This window comes from Anopheles cruzii, chromosome 2 (assembly GCF_943734635.1).
Source record: "Anopheles cruzii chromosome 2, idAnoCruzAS_RS32_06, whole genome shotgun sequence".
NCBI classification, from domain to species: Eukaryota; Metazoa; Arthropoda; class Insecta; order Diptera; family Culicidae; genus Anopheles; species Anopheles cruzii.
In genome coordinates this window covers 33584090-33605529 of record NC_069144.1, presented here as the reverse complement: position 1 = coordinate 33605529, position 21440 = coordinate 33584090, and the positions used below count along the sequence as shown (strand labels likewise).

Sequence of the window (21440 nt, the reverse complement as noted above, 5' to 3'; positions counted from 1 at the left end):
AAAAAGTTACGTGAACCATCGTCTTCTTCTCTTCGGAAACAACCGCTGAGCGGTCTTATCCTGCACCAGAGATAATGTTAATCCCTGGATGCTTTCTGTAGTAACAGTTCGTTTTTACGGGCGGGGTTGTTGGTCCCGCGCCAACCCCGCTGTCACGCCGGTATCGGGAATCGAAACCATGGCCGGCTGCGTAACAACCGATCCAGGAATTCGGACCCAGGCCAGCTGCGTGACAGCGAAGAGCACTACCGACTGCTCTATCGGCGTGGGGACGATGGGGCGGAACCATCGTCTACCAAGAATAAAATTGCTTTGATGGCCGGCTTTCATTACTAGGCTAGTCCTATTCTACCTATGAACCGACATTGAAACCATTGATTCTACCACACTTATATTAAAGACAGTTGCTTACTCATTGTCTATTGAAATCAAAGCTATAAATACTCGGGGCTGCTGAAACCATTATAACAATTAAGGATTCAAACAACTGCCATCACAACAACATAGTTAGCATAGTTACCAGTGCCATAAAATATCATAAAGCAATAAAACCATACTGGAGGGCCACACGAAGCGGAAATAAATTTGACATTAATCTTTAACGTCAAATCGTTTATGAGTGTGCGGATTCATATACGATTTGGTACAAGCGGGATCGATTTGACATTTTTACGCTCGGATTTACGGTTCGTCTGGCCTTCCAGATATTATTTAGAAATATGACACATCGAAACAGGAAATAACATCAAGAATTTTTCTTAATTGTGCTGCATTAGAAACGTATCGACGTATTTGTACAATAGTTTAGCTTTTTTTGCATAGATTGTTTATTTTCTCTCTTACGCTACTTGACTAAGGTCTCTGGATAGGAGGTTCGTTAAAATACTACTAACGATGTCCAAGAACTCTTTTGCGATGCAAACAAATGCTTCCGTTATCACCAAATTACTGCATGACCGTAGCTGACACCCATTGCAATCGAATCAACTACATATAAAAAATGCAGTGTATGCGTAGCCGCAAAATGATAGCGCGTGCACAACACATCCCGCAGTTATGTTGGTAATGACAAAAACAGTTCTTGGATTTCCGCTAACGAACCTAGCTTACCCCACAAATCAATCGGCGGGACCTCCTATATAGAGACCTTGAAATGTAATGCACTATACTTGACGTGCTTAGTGTGTTACTTTTCAAGACAAAATATTGCGCACGTTTTCGAACAGCATACTTGTTGTGGACTGGCACTAAACATCTTCAACAACTGTGAAGCTGATAGTTTGATCTTGTGTTATACTTGTGGGGGCTTCGTTGAAAAGTACTTGGTCGTGTAGGCCGCATATTTTAGTAAGGAACATTTGAGAACAAATACGACACACTCTCTCCATTGTGCGTCCGACGGACAGCCTCAGCAAACATCATAGAAACGTCAATACACTATAAGAGAAATCATAACAGTAATACTAATTTTTTCTTTAAAATAATTTTTTTTTAGAAGGATGAATTTACCTGAATCTTCGAACAGTCCTTCATGTGTCCATCTTGTGGGATGGTGTTTGTGACGACAACTGCTTCGAAACAAGCGTTGTTTATCCTCGAAATAGCAGGCCCACTAAAGATGCCATGCGTCAGAATAGCGTACACCTTGGTTGCTCCTGCCTCCACCAACTTGTCCGCAGCGTGACAGATTGTGCCACAAGTGTCTGCCATATCATCGACAAGAATGGCAACACGATCTTTTACGTCACCCACGAGTACCATCGACGCGACCTCATTAGCCTTCTTCCGTTCTTTGTGGATCAGCGCAAACTCTACATTCAAACGATCAGCAATCGAAGTGACACGCTTCGCACCTCCCGCGTCTGGCGACACGATGATCGAGTTTCGCCATTCAACTATATTCTCGCGAATCCATTTCAGAACTGCTGGTTCAGCATATAGATTATCAACCGGAATGTCGAAAAATCCCTGAATTAAAACAAATGTAAAAAAGGTGGAGAATGTTATTAAAACTTGTGTAAGATGTACATTAACATGTTACATGTAAAGACTACTCACCTGTATCTGCGAAGCGTGTAAATCCATCGTTATTATGTGGTCAGCACCGGCTACCGAAAGCATGTTAGCTACCAGTTTGGCAGAGATGGGGGCACGGCTCTGCGTGCGTACATCGACAAAGCAGTAGATATGTTAAAAAGTAATAAAATGTTCCATTAGTCGTGCCCCTTCCATATTCAATGCAACATTGGACCCCGTGAAACTTATAAAAATATATCCAAACATAAAACATACATCCAACGTCGACCCTACCCGGATTAATTGAAACCGCAACACATAGGCCGCACAAACATTACACGATCGAAAATGCGATCATGCACTACAGTTTTATTATGTAATCAGAACATTGCTCATTGTGAAGAATGTTAGTACAACGATATTTTATATTATTATTATTATTCTGCCATCATATTACTTTATATTCAACTATTTTCATAACTCGACAGAAATGTAAGTTAATTCGACACAACGAATTAGAACAAGTAATGTCAAAAAAAATACTTTAACATATTTTAATATTAGTACATAATGGGCAAGGTAAATGTTAAATTTGTACAAAGAATCTTCGCTTAATAACAATGAATCATTGAAATTATAATGTCATGGTACTTAGGTTATAATATAATTATTCGGCTGACGGGCGACGTGGTTTGTACAGCGTGATTTCGTGAATACGTTATACAATCAAAACGCTAACAAGGTGCAACCGCTCGAACGCGATGAGCGATACTTCCACAAATTTGTCAACCCATTAAGTGAAATATATCGATGTTCAAAAAGCTCTGTATTGTTGGGCCGCCATATTGAAACTACTTTTTATCAACATTAACGCAACTCCAATGTAGTTTTACAACAAACCAAAACTCATAAATATAATTTGTTATATTACGAAAACGTCTTGACGAAACGTTTTGACGTTGCATGTTTTTAATTCGTTTTGAAATTGCCTGCCTCTTGAAAAACAGCGAAAATATAACATGTGTAAACAAAACCTTCCTGATAACGCGTGGTACGCATCACTCACGTCGCCAACATGCCCAAAATAAAATTATAACTTAAATGACAATAAAAACAGGCTTCTAATGAAACCACTTTCAATGCAATTGCATGAAGTTTTCTGTACTTTATTTCGGTATACATCCTATAACAAAGAAATATGATGAATACAAACATAATAGTAATAAACTTTGAATCATAACCATAGATAAGTCACAGTGTTCGAATTCAAATGATTTGGAACCAACTAAAAAGCTATTTTATTTTCTGTGTTAGTAATGCTTGTGTAATACAGCATCATCGAAAATCTTAAAATAATAGGAATTCAAATAGGAATTGATTCATGAACTATAGAAGGAGTCTAGGCTAGGTGCAAAAACATGGGAAAACTACGCCCTTTACATATAACAAATTCGGCACACGCTCAATATGTTTCATGGTTTTCCACCCAGACACACCCCACGCGAATTCTACTGTTATTTTTAAAAAACTCTCATGTTTGAGTTTGACTTTGGGATTTGTTTTATTTCCCTTATAAAGCAAGTAATATGATTGTGGTGATGTAACACACGCTTTTTTCTATTGTTTATTTTTAAATGTACAACTCAAATGCTTAAACTACTCACTAGGTATGCTTCTGGCATATAATCCTTATGACGAACGATAAATGATTTAAACACATCAGACGTGCAAAAATGAAGAAAAGAAAAAAAAAACATGATATTTATTTCACACAAAAGAAGAAGATATGGCAATTATACATATCAGTTACAGTTGAAGTCATCAGTTTTTAAATCTATAAAAATCTAATTTGCAGCATGCTTTACTCAGGTGCTGCTTCATATCATCTTTTCACCAAGAATTTATCTAACGAAGTAATCAGATTCTCGATAATTATATTATTGGTAAACCAATCACCAACCACCTGGCAACCAATCACAAAATGCGGTTCTTACTGATCTCGTGTCAATATGTGTGTGTCTGAGCGTGTATATATTAAGACTGGGGAAAAAGCAATCGACGTTTTCACGACAGATGCCTTCAATGATCGATATCTCGTGAAGTATCGATCGTACAGTTTCAAGTTTAGGCTCGTTTTAAGGCTGATACTTTACACTTTTAAAACTGCTTTTACTGTTTTTTGTTTGTTCCATTCGTTTCTGAGTCACAGGGTGTTAACAATGGAAGTCACCATAGAGAAAATTCGGTACATTTTACAATTTATCTTTGAAAAAGGCCAAAATTCAAGCTAGGCTACTCAAATTTTGCATGGTGTTTATTCCTCCTGATTCCCTAACAGCTAGCTACGTTAAATTTTAGCTTCGGTGATCCTATTCAGTTATTTTTTATGTTGAAGCCTAGACAGATACGTCATCTAAAATGTCGATAAAATCACAGAAATATTCAAAGTTGATCGGCATGTTCGTAATCAGAGCATCGATCAGGAGCTTAAGATTAACTATCAAACAGTTTTAAGTCATTTGCGCAAAACTGGATTCACAAAGAAGCTCGAAGTTTGGGCGCCACCCTATTTACACCATATATAACATTATGGCTCGAATTTCCATCTGCGAAGTTTTCGCCAAACGGAACGAAATCGACCCATATCTTAAACGGATGGGTACTGAGGATGAGAAATGGGTCACTTACAACAAAATTATGTGAAATCGGTCTTCATCTAAGCGTGGTCAAGCAGCTTAACTGGTGGCTAAACCAGGACTCACGACTAGGAAGGTTCTACTGGGTATATGGTGGGGCTTGAAAGGAATCGTTTTATCAGCTTCCAAGTAGCTAAACACTAAATTCAGATCAGGTTTTGTGTTCCATCAGGATAACGAAATGTCACATACATCTTTAGTGGCTTGCCAGAAAGTCCGGGAACTTGGTTGGGAAGTTTTAATGCATTCACCGTATAGTCCGGACTATGCACCAATCGATTGACACCTTTTTCGCGCATTACAAAATTTCCTGAATGATAAAAAACTGAGATCAAAAAAGGATTATCAAAATGGATTGCTCGAGTTTTTCGCCAATGACGACTAAGCCTTTTACAAGAGAGTTATGAAGGTATTTTTAAAAAGGCAACACATTTTCTAACAAAATGAAGCATATTTGACGCAAATCGGACTATTAAAAGTATCTTAAATAATAATTTGAAGTTTGATGAGAAATATGAAAAGACTTTTTCGACCGCCCAATATTTTAAAGTCTGCAACTAACGTTGATCGCTTTAGTAAAAAATAGATCAATCACCCAAAATTTGCACCAAACAGTCACTCTTTGTGGGTATTACCAAACCAAATTATATTTTATACATAAATATCTTTAATGAAGCTTTCAAAGCAATGTTCAAGCATTGAAAAACATTCAGCCGTTTTTTATAACCAAATGAAAAAATGTGTCGTTACTGAAACACCCTATGTAAATGTACAAATTGAGTTCAAAAGCTTAAAATCTCAAATGATAAAAAATCAACAAGGAATTGCATTATACCTGGTCGAAGAGCCTGATCAGGAACAGTATAATTAGTTTTCAGACGGAAACAACTTTTGCACGTAATAAATACGGCTCGGTCCGTTTTTCTATGATTAAAAAAAACTTTTGCACATATAAATACGGCCATAAAAAAGCTTTTTGCACATTTTGATTAGCTTTCTACCGTAAAAACATAGACATTCCCGTAACATTGACTGTATTAAGGTTTATCTGTGTAATGATAACATTGATGATACAAATTACCGCATCATACATTGTACATTGATTCTTCTACAAAACAACGCAAATTCGTCCTGGTTTAATCAATCAAGGCGTACAAACGTTCTGACATTCTGATGCCAACAAGCAGTTCGCAACGTTATCGAACGTTGTTATACCATATAGTAGTTTTACGTTACTTAAGAATGTCTTATTCTAGTCCTATTGTATCATCAAATTATCAAATAATATTTTAAAACACAAGGAATACACACATACATACACACACACGTACACACACACGTACACACACACATACACAGACACACACACTTTATCTAAATACATACATATATATATATATAGTATGCCGATGGCCGATCGAATTATTCATTTCCACATACCATTCAAAGAATGCTTTGTATACGAATATGCTTTAGGCGCTGATTAAAATTTTGAACCCAGTGAAGAAACGATTGATGCATATTTGCTGAGCTAATGAAAGGACGCAAACATATGACAAAAATACTGGCTAATTGCAGTGTACGTATTAAAAGATGATGATAAATAAAAAAAGAGGCATGACCCCTAGTTTCCCTACCCGGAACTTCCATTCATTGGTTTTCATAAGCTCTGCCAGCTTATCGTCGCCCGTCTAGGAGAGTGATTGGATACGTTTAAATGTCTCTTTATTTCTTTGGTTTTCTTTGGTATATTTTATATACCAAATATACATATATTGGCTAAAGGGTTGGCTAAAAAGAAATCCATTATTTTTTCGGTCGATGCCTTTAGTGCTCGATATCTCGTGAAGTATTGATCGTACAGTTTCAAGTTTAAGTTCATTTGAAAGCTGACAATTCACACTTCAGAAAATGGTTGCATTATTTTTTGTTTGTGACTTACAGGGTGTTAAAAATTGAGGTCAACGAAGAGAAAATTCGGTACATTTTACAGTTTTTGTCCGAAAAATGCGAAAATTAAAGCTAGGGCGCTGAAATTGTGCATGGTGTTTGTGGTGCCGATACTGTAACCGCTAGTAATGTGTAATTTTGATTTCGTTGAACCATTTCAGTTATTTTTTATGTTGAAGCCTAGGCTAACACGTCATCGAAAATGTCGATAAAATCACAGAAATAATCAAAGTTGATCAGCATTTTAGTAATCGGAGCATCGGCCAGGAGATAAAGATTAACTATCAAACAGTTTTAAGCCGTTCGTGCAAAGCTGGATCCACAAAGAAGCTCAATCTTTGGGCGCCACCCTATTTACACCAAAAATACATGATGGCTCGAATTTCCATCTGTGTAAGTTAGGCCAAACGGAATGAAATTGAAACATTTCTAAACTGTATAAAAATTATCGTGGTCTAAGCGTGGTGATGCAGCCTAACCGGTGGTCAAACCAGAACTCACGGCCAGGAAAGTTCTACTGGGTATATACTGGGACTTGAAAGGAATCGTTTATTATAAGTTGCTTCCGTGTAGCCAAACACTAAATTCAAATCTGTACTGTCAATTACTGCACCGTTCGAAGCTAGCAATTGACCAGAAACGATCAGAATCGCCCAACAGAAGAGGTCTTGTGTTCCATCAGGACAACGAAATGTCACGCACGTCTTAAGTGACTCGCCAAAAGGTCCGAGCGCTTGGTTCAGAAGTTTTAGGGCATCCACCGTATAGTCCGGACCTTGCACCAAGCGATTGACACCTTTTTCACGCATTATAAAATTTCCTGAATGATGAAAACTTGTGATCAAAAAAGGATTGTGGAAATTGATTGCTCGAGTTTTTCGCCAATGACGACTAATCCTTCAACAAGAGAGGTATTATGAAGATGTTTTTAAAGATACAACAAATTTTCCAACTAAACGGTGCATATTTGACGCTAATCGGACAATTAAAACCATCTTAAATAATGTTTTGAAGTACACGCAAAAATAATGGATTTCTTTTTAGACTATTTAGACATATAGTGTGTGTTTATGTGTGTGTGTTTGTGTGTGTGTATGTATGTGTGTGTGTGTGAGTGTCAAAACAAATAACACCGCTCACATGTATTTACAGAAGGAAAGAAATAATGTTAATGTTAATTGCAATTAAAGTGGGTTTACTACAATAAGCATGATCACATTGGCCCATATCCATTCAAGTTGAAAACAAAACCCCATTCTTGACTGCCCTAGTCATAGAAAAAATCTTTTCCAATCAAACCAAAATAAAAAAAAACAAGATGCTTCGACATTGTTTCATCATGGCTACGATTATAATAAAAAATATAACATTTCTTAGTGGAGCAGCTAATCGAATGGTTATGCATTATTGACAACGATCCCGTTGATTCATTTCAAAAGGCCATAAAATAAAACCAACTGAGCTGTCCCGCACAATCTAGAATGTCTAATGTTGATTCCATCGTTTCTCACTGATAACCTTTGCTTGAAAGAAACAAAACATGCATTCAAACGACGTAGCCAGTTATTTCACAGCTGTCGTCACGTTCCATATTTTTGCTCTATCGTCATGGAAACGCGATCGACTAGCCGTAGCAAAACATGTTTCACAGATTTGAGAAACGCCGCTCTCAGTAATTTGAAACCGAAGGGAAATAAGTCGAAGGTTGAAAAATACAATACGAAAAACAGAAATGTAATAAAGAAAGCGAATAGTATTTCCACACTGTACTCCCCTGACTAAATCATAGTAAATGAATTTGCAAAAAACAATTCACAAAACGGCAAGAAAATAATGGATGGAAAGAAGAAGAACACGCACAGCAGACCAGATGTTCTGAATACTCGTACATCGTGTTAATTGAAATCTTCACATTATTTTATTAAGAGACCAACAACAGTAAAACTAAGAGAGCAGTTCTCTAGTAAAAATTTTTATGGCACTGCCTTAGATGTGCATAAAATGTTTGCTTGTCGAAATTTGGAATGGCGGAAAAACGAAAAAATAATAAAGCCAGAATGGCGAAAAAATCCCTTGTACCATATTGACCTTCCCACAGTGGCTGAATTCTTTTACCCACCTTGTCCTTCTTGTCTTGTCGAGCGTAAGGAAAACATGGTATCACAGCGGTCACTCTCGAGGCAGACGCAATCTTGCAAGCATTTATCATAATCAGCAACTCCATCAAGTTATCGTTGATCTCACCGGAGCCGGACTGCACAATGTACACATCTTCGCCACGAACAGATTCTCCGATTTCAACACTGTAAGCAGAGTAGATTCTTAAAACTTCTTATGTAGAGCATAAAGTCGGTTCTTACTATAGAAAGCAACCGACTTTAGTAGAGCCATCCAATTTTCTTCAGATTTGTATAGGTTCCGGTTAAAAGGGAAAGAAGTTGTTTAAATACTAAAGTAAAAAAATTTCGCACATTAGAGGACACATTTAGACTCATCATTTTATGTTTTTGTTATTTTATCACGTCACATAACGTTAATCCTGAGTGGAATTCATGTCACTTACACTCGCTATATCAGCTAAGCAGGCTAAGATTTAAATTATTTGATCACAAATGCGATACATCAAAACTAAGGATTGAAGATTTTTTGTCAGAGAATTATCATGTAAGACAAGAGCGAAGGGCGAATATCTCTACCAGCATACAATGTAGCCTACAGTTGATAGGCAGACATTATAGTCGTTCTATTGAACAACGTACTTTTGTAAGTACGTTGTTGTCAACAAAACTATTAACATGTGACATTGGCATAAGCTACTGCAATGATTGCAAAAGAACAAAAGCGTTTCTAAAAATCAAAATAAAAGCATCAGTCTGAACATGTCTTCCTATAGGTGATGAAGACGTAATGATCAATTGTTTGCGGGCTCGATGATCTGTGTTAGATTGTGAGACGATCGGTAACGATAGGGTCGTCCCGCAACAAAACCAAACACAAATTATAAACGGACTCAGGAAATTCAGGACTCGTACATTTTGCATTTTAATGGGACTCAGGTTCAGAAACCACCATTGTTTTCATAGTTGTATCATATCGATACGACAACAGTCAAGCAACGATAGTTACGACAAAGTAGATTATTCAGCAATGATTAAAACTAAATATGCTGCTACTAACTCGGTTGCTATCTAACAAACATCGTTGAAATTTTTGCATGCGAATTACGTTACATCATATGAAATCTGATCTGATAGTCTTCTGCACATTACGAGCCTGTATGTTCTGGCAAATCCCGAATAATCGATCATATGCGATTGGAGTATTCAAAAACAATAACCCAAAAGTAGTCAATAAGCCATTTAAGCACGGCTGAGTGCAGATTGTCCAACTAACAGCTTCCACCCAAACAAACACGTGTGAGCTGCGCTGAACTGCTAGGCTAATTGAGAACTGAGCTAATTTCCCTGATAGTAATTCACTAAACAATATTCTCCTCATTTCTATAAAGAATCCAAGTTTTTTCAGAATATAGCATTTCGCTATTGTTGGCCAGTGCAGAAGGCCAAGAGCGTGGAAGTGTTGGCAAATCAATTAATGTTTAACTGACCACGTTCCATTATTTCCCGGTGATGGGAATCACGAGCTTGGGTGATCAAATTGTAAGCCTCATATTTCAGCCCTGGTAATCTTTGGTGGTTTAACAATAAAAATTCTACACTTCAAATTCCTTTACTATCAGTTTTCACTGATAAAAAAAAACTAAGTACAGCTTCATAAAATCATACTCTTTTTAAATGTTCACTGACACTATTATTTGCAAACGCACTTACCATGTTTCCAAATTGCTGAACTTCTTCGTTACCACTTTTCCGAGATCGATACCGAGTCGATCAACGATACGAGACGCAAGATCCGGATGAGACGAGCCGGAAAACACTTTGATGTTAGGCATTCTGGACACCAGCGGACGAAGATCGGCTTTATCGGATCGGTTACTTGTACTACAAATAGACGTTGCTGGTTCTATGCTGCTTTTGCTGCTGCTGGCGAAGTTATGATCCGAATGCGTGCGATGCACTAGATTACTGGGACAGGAGCAGCTGATAACGCAAACCTGCTCCACGTTACTTCGAGCAAGCGTTAAGGCGCGGACTGGATGAGATGATCGCACTGGCATCACACAATCTAGGAAGTCAAAATGAGTTTACAATTGTATACATGACTGCGGCAGCATTGGAACGGGAGAAAAATGAATGCCTCGCTAACCACCACAAACTCAAACGCTCCACGCCGCTTTTGACCGCTTCTACCTGGAGAACTTGCTATTCGAATGACTGACGTTTCGACCAACCTTTCAGAAATAGACGTGTGTTGGTTTTCCTTTCGCACTACTACCGACATGGAACGTACTCAGCCCAACTGAGCACACAAAAAGGCGAAGGAAACATTCACACAGTGCACCTACAATTTGCTACACCTACAGTAACACGTTCCATTTATGTGCTTGTCAGCCTTTTTCACCCTGATGAGGTCGAACAACCCTTGACTAGAACTAGAGCTTATCTATTACCATTGTTGCGAATCTAAGCAATGCAGTGATGAATAATGGTTGTAAACGATTATGTTTTCGGTTATCCTCAGAGCGACGGATTGTGCCTTATTTGCAAATGATTTGGGTTAAGCGAGTTCTTTTAAAGGTTATACACACTTCAGGATACATCACCAACACGATATAACAACACAAAAAGCTGCGTTCTGATTGGCTTATACAATCATATCAGACTCTCTGTACGAAGTGATTGGTTTAACACTGTGTTCGTAAATCGTTACCGACCATGTATGTCAAAAATTAGGCTCCCTCATTGGATGAAAATAACAACAAACCAACAATCTTGCATTTTCTCCATTTCGAATATTCGAAAACTGTTTCAATGGAAGAAAGCCACCAATTAATTTCTACCCTAAGAAGAAATAAATAATCGCGACTAAAAAACCAAACTAAACAAAAAGATATTTTTGATTGCACTTTACCTCTTTCTTTCAATTTCACCATTGTAATCCGCGCGAGCATTTTGTCAAACGAGCAAAGTCTGCTTGCCATGCCAGCGTCTATGTATATGTACATGATTTTTCTTCTTACGTGTAGAAATCATTTACGCTGTCATTTGACTCGCACGCACACCGAAACAAATTGTTGCGTCGAAATCGGGAATAATTTAGAGCAAACATAAAGCAAATATATTTTGTTATAAAGTATTCATTCCCAGTTTGTACCAATAGTTCCATCGAAACTTGATAGCGATGTTAATTCAATTATTTTTCCTTTGTTGATAATTAGATAAAAGAATCCCCTGCCGAAGGTTGTACATCGTAGTGTATAGTGCGGTAGGTAGTGGAGTTAAACACGAGCAAATCATGAAGTAAAAATTTTTTAGCAATAGTTTGGCAAATTGCAAATCGATTTCTCAAAACAAATGGTAATAGTAGCATAATTATAAGTCAATAAAACTTCAAACGAATTTCGACTATACAAACATCCGAAAATGTATGTAAAAATGGTGACATGGAATAGGATTTCTCACAGTTTTAGTTCAATCTTAATTCGGAACGATCATACTATATTCAACGTCGTTTTGCTGTTCTCATAAGCTGTTCTCATATGCTTCTTTTCATTTTAGGGTCCCGGTCCCGTTTGGAAGCACACATTCATTAACTGGTCCTCGAAAGTGGTAGTTCTATAGTTGGTCGCGATCTCTTGACACTTCCGCTATTAAAAGCACGCGCTGCATAAAATGGCGAATATGGCAGTGTCTCGTATCAAACGGGAGTTTAAGGAAGTGCTGAAAAGTGAGGAGGTAAGTTTACAGAATTATCCAATCCCTTGCTAAAAACACTAGCAATACATTCATTTGTTTCGTCACTCAGCACATTGCATAATACTAGAATTTGTGGAATATTCCAAACAGACATTATTCTACATTACAGCCTTTCACGGTGCTTTCATATCGTTATTAACATACCGTCCTCGGTCGTATGAAGTGCCTTGGATGATTTGATGGGTATTTCTCTACTCATGTTTTTTCTCTGCTGTACACCCTCACTTAGATTCTTAGTAAACTCACTTAGATTCACTAGAAATAAACATGTACCGAATTTATTACAATTCTAGTTCTAGTTTCCAGTTCTCTGGTAGCTAATTGCGTCAATTCTCACTGTTGTCACTAAACTAATCCTGACCCACTCAGCAGTGATTGCCCAGTTTCATCTTATCGCAAGATCACCTTGAACTTTCATGCTTATTTTCAAATCAATCGCTGTATTATCGCTGCGCTGTATGACAAAATGCCTGGGCGTGTTTCTGCTTCATGCATGTAAACATATTTGTAAATTATTACCAATTTAACCATTCCAGAGTGGCTGCTAGTGTACTAGACGTACTTCATCTTTAAATTTATATTTTAGTTTTTAATTAGTTGATTTCGTTATTAAATATTGATAACAATTGTATTAAACAAATATCGTCCGAAACTGTTTCTGTGTGCTTCCAATTTCGACAGATAGTACAATGCTCGATAAAGCTGGACATGGTTAATGACAATTTCACGGAACTTCGTGGTGAAATTGCCGGTCCACCGGATACGCCTTACGAAGGAGGAAAATTTGTGCTAGAAATAAAGGTTCCTGAAACATACCCGTTCAATCCTCCCAAGGTAACAGTGCATGGTACCTTGTTCAAAACATTGGTGCAATGAAAATAATTTTGGGTAGAATTTAATTTTCTTTTATGCAGGTAAAATTCTTGACCAAAATTTGGCATCCCAACATTTCTTCCGTCACTGGCGCTATCTGTCTGGATATACTAAAGGATAACTGGGCGGCAGCGATGACCCTACGAACGGTGCTATTATCATTGCAGGCACTTCTGGCAGCGGCCGAACCTGACGATCCACAAGATGCAGTCGTTGCGACGCAGTACAAAGAAAGCCACGAAATGTTCATCCTCACAGCGAAACATTGGACGAACGTTTACGCTGGCGGTCCGTTCGCGAACCCCGATTTTGATCAAAAGGTGCAGCGGTTACGTGACATGGGTATTCCAGAGTACGATGCTCGAGCTGCTCTTTCTCGCCATAATTGGCACCTGGAACGAGCATCGGAGCAACTCTTCAGTTAGTTTGGGCACTTTGTGCGAGGCATTTAGTTCTGTACCGCACATTTCCGTACCTTCCTACCATAACTACCTTATATAAATTGGCACTTTGACCGAGAGTTTCTATACCATACATTGTAAATTTGTGCGATTCTGTTCGACCACTTTCATAATAAGTTTTACATAGTTTTCAATTTTCGCCCAGAAAATGTATTGTTTGTCACATACATATACGCGATTTATGTGCATAGTCATTGGAATAAAAAAAAAATTGGTTAATCTAACGCTCATGTTAGAAAAAACGATACTTTTCTTTTTCGCTCACGCTTTTAAAAATAAGTTATTGGAAAATTCGTTATGTTCATATTTGCTTCGTCCTCCTTAAAGCAGTTCCTCGACGTGTCTGTGCACAAAATGCGGTACTTGCGGTAGTGCTTATTGCTATAGCTCTTATACACATTTTGATACTATTTGAATGTCTGCCATAGAATGCATACGAATAGATCATGAAAGGTTTGGTGCTGGTCACAAAATATCTTAGAAAACACTGAACATAGCAATTCGCATGCGAAGTTCGGAGGAAAATATATTCGAGATGTGCCCTTTTAGAAGGAACACCAGTTTTTTTTTTATAATTCGTATTGACAATTGTAGAGCAATCATGTCTAGGAGAAGCAGTTGGAAATTTTAGTCGGAAGAATGTGATAACATAAGTTAAAGACAAAAAATGAATTCATATTACACAAACGCACGTACGCATGATACAATAGAGGTGAGGCATTACTTGGTGCGTGTTGATGGAACGGCAATAGATGTGGTGTATTGAGAATAACATTAATAATAAAATGTCATAACTACACTATCATACACATTCACACATATTTTTTTCAAATAAATACTAGCCTTGCAATATGAATATGGGAAGACCATATGTTCTTGTCACATATCACAAGCGAGTCAACAGGTTACAAGGGCAGAAAATATGAGTGAAAAAGTGAAATACATATTTTGTCGTTTCGCTTCTCACCAAATTGTTTCTGTTTCACTGCTTCAAATCGTTTTACAATAGCGGATGCCGTTTGCAATCGTTTGCTCCGTTGCAATCGTTTGAGGTATTTGTAGTAGTTAGTAGTAGAGTTAGTTAGTTAGGAAATTAGGTTAGTGAGGTGTTGTTGCTGCTACTTCTGCAGATTTAAGGCATGTTATTTTGATATTTGATATAGTTATATTGATATATCCATAACTTCACACAAACTTTAAAAACAATCCGCTTCACTGAATATTCCCAATTTATTTAGCAAACTGATTCAAAGCCATCATTTTTGGCCACCGTTTGTTTTAATCTTAAGGCTGGAAAGATTTTTCTGTTTAATCGATTCTCGCCAATCTGTCTCGAGTCTGATGTACATTCCGCCATGCTGGTACGCCTGGTACTGCAGATTTTGCTCTCCACCAGTTCTCTTTCCAACCAAAGCGATTATTTGTTTCATCGCACGCTCTTCAAATTCTCGCTGGTTGTCCTGATTGCTCCGAGCAGACATATCGCCCGCCCAGTTTCGACCGTATGAAAGTTTCGATTTTCTTCGCATATCCTTATTACTTTGGTGATTCTGAAGATGATGTTGCTGATGGAAGGAGGGCGTGCTGCTGTATTCCGATTCTTCGCCGTCGGAGCTGCTGGTAGTGCTACGACTTTGATTGGTAGCGGACTTATCATATTCCTCGGAGTCAGAATCACTTTCAGTATCCATCAGGGACTGTGACATATTTCGGTGATTTGAACGATTTTGCAATATAGCGTCACTATCAACGTGAAAGGTCGGCAACAAACCCTGACGCGATCGGTGCGGAAGGATGCCGATCCCATTCCACCATGGATCTGCCGATGAATTAGGATGTTTGAAGGGAGGCGGCTCATATAGGCAGCCACCATCAGAGGCGTGAAGCGCTAGTTGCAATACCGCACGATCGCGATCAGTATCCACTTGCACGGTATGCTCGCGAAAAAGACATCCCTATAGTCAAGAGTACCGATTGATATGATATTTAAATCAACGAAGTCTAACAAACAAAACAGTTTACTCACCGTTGGTCCCGGCAACGTTTCGTAACGATACGCATGTTTACCACAGCAAGGAAAGCGCCCAGCTGGTCCTGCCACACGTCCTTCAGCTGCTGGTCCAAGAAACTGGGGTTGCTCTGGATGATACTGACACCACATCATCTGACTCACAGGGAAGTGCGTATCGCAGGTGGAACAGTAGAGAAAGTGGCAATTGCCCCAAAGACGCCAATAAACCTTGCGCCATGAGCGCAACTCTTTATGCAAGCTCGAAACGTAGTTAGTGACGTTCCAGGAAGGGTCCTTCATATGGGCGCTTATAAGTTGACCCCACCGATTGAGGCGAATATTCTGCGGCAGACAGTGCAGATACGTCGCGACCGTTTGAGTTAGAAACTTACCGCACTTTAAGCATCGGAACATTCCAACCAACGTTGCATAGTGTCCTCGTAGAGCTTGTGGTTCATTTTCGCATAGACATTGTATCAGTTTAGTCCATAGACGAGGTGCAATGCGATCTTTTTTATCCTTTACCAGCTCTAACTCGAGGTTGGTGAACATAGCTGCAAGTCTGGTTATGATGCTATCGTTCAAGCAGGCTAGATTTGCAGAAGCCTTTACGACCTCGTTAAGTCGAGCGTGACAAAACGACAGACAGTCGAGCAGAAGAGGTTCCATCTGCAAGAAACTGGCCGAGACCAATATTGGAATTACATTGGTTGGATCAAGAGCCGGCCAGTCTTCTTGCGTCACCGACTCCCTCTTCACCCATTTCATGAGCCACTCGAAGATCTGCAGATCGCAGTGCACCGAGATATCCATATCCTCAAGCCGCTGACCGGCTGTTACGTCCGCAAAATAGCCCATCTTGGAGACCAACAGTTTCTGCGGACACGTAAAATCTTTTGAAGAACCTTTCACCTCATCACACACATGTATAATGACCTCCGGCCTTTGAAAAAACAAACGATAAAAATATTACACAACAGTAGCTGCTAAATTTGCTAGCAAGTACTTACTCGGAGCGACTGTCCGGAATTGCAATCTGGGCAATTGAAGACTTTCTTCGAACTCCAGTCTTTGTCGAGCTGCTCGCGATTAAAAAGTTCTGTGAAACATCGCCTACGGCGGAAATAGTTGATTTTTTCCCCCCAACGCTAGCAGTATTGGGTAGCTGGGTTTCGGGTGTTGAATGTGTTGAATGGGTGTTGAAATCTCCCGTCCCTGGTTTATGGCCGCTTACGCCAGTGCCGACAGACATATTAGTACTAGTTGCTTTTGGTCCTGATGCTCCCCTATGATGATGATATCCGGAACCATTCGAGGGACAAACGAATGGTAGCACAGAGTCGAGTATGCCTTCGTTAAGCACCACGTCCAGTTTTTCGTTCAGGATAGTTTCAACTTTACTTTTCGGAACTTCATGTGGTTCGGCTTTACTTTTTTGTGATTTTTGTAAAATGATTCTCTTTTTCATCAACATTTTTTTTCCCGTTGGCGATCGCAGGACGACGAGGGCATTGTCGTCAGTACTTTTTGAATCCTTTTTTGCCAAACCCATTGGGACTGTCGGGTTTTTTATAGGTGAGGCAACTGATGTACCATCGGTAGGATTGCCAACATCCTGCAGGCTTTTCTGTTGAATGTTACTTACCAGCTCATTCCGAGCTAGTTGATTGTAGTCGAAAGTTGACAGATTTTTCTTACAGTTATTGAAAGAATCATTTACTTGGCATGTTACATTCAAGAATTCCAGAAAATCGTGCATCGAAATCGAATCGTTTTTATCTGTAGGTAGTGTTTCTGCCATTTCGATGAAATTGTGTATCCTCCAGATCCGTCGAACTATACAACTAAATAATTTGCAAATATTTTCAATAAAACCAGCCGTGAAAAACTAACAATGTCTGCAAAGATATTGTTTCGAAGAGAACTAGAAGAATTGGAAAACATTTATTTATTCATTTCCCATGGCAACGCCGTCAGCATGCCACCAATTCTCGTTTCGTCCTTTGCCATTTGACTCATTTTGATTTTCTAACCAAAACTGAGAGGGATGTTGTAGAAAATCGTCATATTTGCGACAAATTTTTTTGAAACAAAAACTATCGAAAACATCAAAGTACAAACTACTATACGCGATAAGATCATAATTTCAAGTAAATATTAATTATATTATTGCGCGCATGCGCTCGTCATGTGTATTAGGTGCCTAATTTGCTACGTCGCCGGCGACTGCCAACAACGACAAAAGTCGTTGCAACTTCGCCGTCCACACGTTACAATTGGTCTGCGGCGATGCGGTTGCACAGACTAAAGTAGAAGTGAAGTCGTAACGTGTGGACCGGGCTTTAGTTTGTGCAATCGCATCGCACAGACAAATCGTAACGTGTCTGCGATGTCACACGGTGCATAACTATAACACGTAACACGTAACATAGTGTCAAATCTGGTATGCGCCCTGTATAACGTCGTGGTTTGCGCCCTGTATAACGTCGTGTTATAGGGTCTGCTGAGCCACAACGCTTATGACGCCTGGTCGCTGTACTGTCAAAATTGTTATATGAGGCTGTTATATCTGCTGTTATGCACCGTATGGCAGCGCAGTTATACAAGAGGCTGTTATATCTGCTGTTATGCACCGTGTAGCATCGCAGTGTGGACAGCGAAATTGCACCGACTTTTGTCGTTGTTGGCAATCGCCGCAGTTTTAGAAAATTAATTTAGAAATTAATTAATTAATTAATTGTCCTTAGGGCAGGTCCGGGCGCCTACCCACCTCTGTGTTTGTGTAGTAGATGCTCCATGCGGCCCGAAGCTTTGCTGCCCGCCGAGGTCCCACACCAAAAAGTGGATATTCTTCCACACGATCTGCGAGGCGCGTTAAAAGAACAAACAACCAGTTGTGACTATGAACTTTTGACAGTTGCGTGGTGCACGTTACGAAAATACGCGGCACGGCGAATGAATGAGAAAAGAGGCAAATGGACACCCGTCACCGGTAAGCGGCTTACGAAGTTGCCACTGGTTATCTGGTAAACTGCATGCGTACTTCTTCCACGTTCGATCCGATCGCTCGTGTGAACCACCGGTTCATCAGAAACTGGTACAGAATGGTCGTCTTGTCGGCGTTGTCCAGTCCCACCATGACAGGCTTGTGTTCTAAAACGAAACATAAAGTAAATAAACATTAGCGCTACAACGGGGACCTGGAACATCAAACGAAAACCATTTTACGGTTAGTCATTTCAGTTTAATGTTACGTTTGACGATCAGTGAATCCATGTGGCCCACAAACGACGATCAGTGTCGCAAAAAAAACAGATTAAACAAACTATAATTGCAAACCGCGTTTTGGCGTTAACTCACTATCAGTGCTCAAAACAGGTCCCCTTCGTCGCTAACGACCTCACAGCAAAGGGCCCACACAGTGAGCTGCAACATTACCACTGATCCACTGATTCACAATCCACTGAACCGAACTACTGATTGATAGATTATCTCACGCATGACCGTACAGTTGCTTGCTTACAGTTGCTACAGAACTACACTGACCCGCCGTCTCCGTCTACTGCGTAGAATGTTTGGCAAACACACATAACACACACGGTACGATACACCGTTCTAATGTAAACAAACAAGTCTCACAAGCCATAAAATAAGCGTTGTCAAAACGGTCAGCTTTGAGTTATGGGTTTTTCGGAACGTTATTACTCTTTATTGTAACGAACTGCCGCGCACATTAACTGCCTGATCGAGACTGCCTAAAAGAGGCCGTGCCAAGAGCGCGATTGCCCTTAGTGGCCTAGGAAATGCTAACCTAGCCGTTCTAGCCGTTGTCACCCTATTGGTGCGCAACCGTGGCGTGACGCGGTTAAAACGTTTAGGTTAGCTGTTTCGCGGGTGTGGCGTGATGCGCCGAGCTCGCGTCCTACTTATTTATTGTTTACAAATTTATTGCTTAATTGCCCGAGTGGCATTATGCTGTTCCCTAACGTTGAAGTGTCCTTTCTGCTGACGATACGGACTCTAATCGTCGTTAGAGTGTCCCTTTTGCCGACGACCGGACTGATTTCTCACATTAACGACGACTATAGTCCGTATCGTCGGCAAAAGGGACACTCTAACGACGACTAGTGTCCGTTTTGGTGTCCGTGTCGTCGGCGCGCCGACGATTCGACAGATCGTGGCTCCTTGGGCAACGAGCTGAGTGTAACAACGGAGGGCAAACCGCTTGTGATACCACCATCAAACTAATCTATTTCGTCGCTTTCGAAAACATCGTCGATTGCAAGAGTGTGTTGCTTCTCTGATGGATCTCCATATAGCATTCGGACCCACCACTTAACCGATAGATTGTATAGATTAGATAGATTGTAATGCAATGCGTGCGTAGCAATAAGACTGTAAACCCGGCAATTGTGCGTGCGTTGCTGGCTAACGAAATTATTTTGTATTTTACCAATAAATAAATAAATAAATAAATAAAAAAATTAATAAATAATAAAAAATAATTTTACTTGAATTTTTTCTATAATCGATTTAAATATTTGGCATGAGCTATAATTTTCAACAAATCTTTATAGCAAATGCTATAAAATTAGCTTGACATCGTCAATCTCATGATCAAAATTGTTATTAGGCCAAATGTCAAAATTTTTCTTCCACAAGCGGTAAACCGTTGAAACAATCAGAACCTACGCAACGAAATTTTACTCCATTTATTGTTTGTGATTGATATGTATGTAATGTTTGTGAAGTTGGTATAGCCAGAGAAATTGCAAAACATAAGCAGTTATTCGAATGTGATTTCATCAATGCTAGAGACATATTTGTTGTGTGTAGTGCATATTAGAACCGACTTATTTGAAGTGGAAAGTAAGATCTATTAGAATCCCACACGAAATCGACTCATCGAACTCCTACAGGCAATCCTAAGTGAGTGTGACGAAAAACAGGTCCCAAAAAACAGGTGCTGTTTAGTCTGAAGGATGTTCAGTGTCATTTGTAAAGTACAGAACAGACTACAGGTTGTGTCGGTTTATAACGTGTTACGTATGATTTCCCGTATGAATATCGACGAATAACCGTACTGAACCCAGTTCCCGACTTAGGACAGTTCGCGCAGGAAACAAGATGCTTCGCGTAATTGGAACAAATCTGCCAGTGATCACACAACGGCTTGTGTGTGTTGTGTCGGTATTCGAAATAACGGAAATGGTAAAGATTGACAAAGTGCTGGATGATTTGGAATTGAATGGGGACGATGTGCGCAGCAACTGCTAGGTGATCCAAGAACGCTACGCACAATCTTCCACGGGTATGGTTAGTAATATGGTTGTCTCATCATTCTAACATTGTGATCTTACCGTTTTGTAGACACCAGATCGGTAATTCAACGCGCAACAGACTCTTTGAATGGAGGAAAATCGGAACCAACCTGGTCGACGTTGGTTCCGACGTACAGGAAAAATCTAAGTTGAAGGAAAACGAAAAATCTCGGCTGCGGTACATCGTAATTACGTAGCGAGGCGCCCTCGACGCAGCCCCGACGGCGAGTCCCGGC

General features: G+C 39.5%; 3 protein-coding genes across 19 annotated transcripts; 1 reads left to right on the top strand and 2 right to left on the bottom strand.

Annotated features, from left to right (window-relative positions):
- Positions 1–801: 801 nt before the first annotated feature.
- Positions 802–12848, bottom strand: LOC128267810 (ribose-phosphate pyrophosphokinase 1). 6 transcript variants are annotated; one of them, XM_053004736.1, is made up of 7 exons: positions 12683–12846; positions 10493–10847; positions 8782–8965; positions 6350–6403; positions 2059–2157; positions 1510–1968; positions 802–1437 (listed from the first exon to the last, which is right to left on the bottom strand). In XM_053004736.1, the coding sequence occupies exons 1-7, from the start codon at positions 12735–12737 to the stop codon at positions 1345–1347; spliced, it is 1299 nt and encodes a 432-aa protein (XP_052860696.1). In that variant the 5' UTR covers positions 12738–12846; the 3' UTR covers positions 802–1344. The 6 variants fall into 6 exon arrangements, with proteins under 6 accessions (XP_052860696.1, XP_052860698.1, XP_052860697.1 ...); XM_053004738.1 differs by lacking the exon at positions 12683–12846 and adding an exon at positions 10929–11047; XM_053004737.1 differs by lacking the exon at positions 6350–6403 and having other exon boundaries at positions 12683–12848.
- On the top strand, positions 11869–14677 carry LOC128267811 (ubiquitin-conjugating enzyme E2-22 kDa). Of its 4 annotated transcripts, XM_053004743.1 has the most exons (5): positions 11869–11915; positions 12001–12047; positions 12341–12517; positions 13220–13372; positions 13453–14677. In XM_053004743.1, the coding sequence occupies exons 3-5, from the start codon at positions 12455–12457 to the stop codon at positions 13834–13836; spliced, it is 600 nt and encodes a 199-aa protein (XP_052860703.1). In that variant the 5' UTR covers positions 11869–11915; positions 12001–12047; positions 12341–12454; the 3' UTR covers positions 13837–14677. The 4 variants fall into 4 exon arrangements, with proteins under 4 accessions (XP_052860703.1, XP_052860706.1, XP_052860702.1 ...); XM_053004746.1 differs by having other exon boundaries at positions 11869–12047; positions 13579–14677; XM_053004742.1 differs by having other exon boundaries at positions 11869–12047.
- Positions 14678–15094: 417 nt separating this feature from the next.
- On the bottom strand, positions 15095–19886 carry LOC128268689 (SANT and BTB domain regulator of class switch recombination). 9 transcript variants are annotated; one of them, XM_053005873.1, is made up of 5 exons: positions 19825–19886; positions 19244–19517; positions 16894–19036; positions 15899–16826; positions 15095–15827 (listed from the first exon to the last, which is right to left on the bottom strand). In XM_053005873.1, the coding sequence occupies exons 3-5, from the start codon at positions 17682–17684 to the stop codon at positions 15129–15131; spliced, it is 2418 nt and encodes an 805-aa protein (XP_052861833.1). In that variant the 5' UTR covers positions 17685–19036; positions 19244–19517; positions 19825–19886; the 3' UTR covers positions 15095–15128. The 9 variants fall into 9 exon arrangements, with proteins under 9 accessions (XP_052861833.1, XP_052861834.1, XP_052861835.1 ...); XM_053005874.1 differs by lacking the exon at positions 19825–19886 and having other exon boundaries at positions 16894–18745; positions 18819–19036; positions 19244–19762; XM_053005875.1 differs by lacking the exon at positions 19825–19886 and having other exon boundaries at positions 16894–18745; positions 18889–19036; positions 19244–19762.
- Between the last annotated feature and the right edge of the window lie 1554 nt (positions 19887–21440).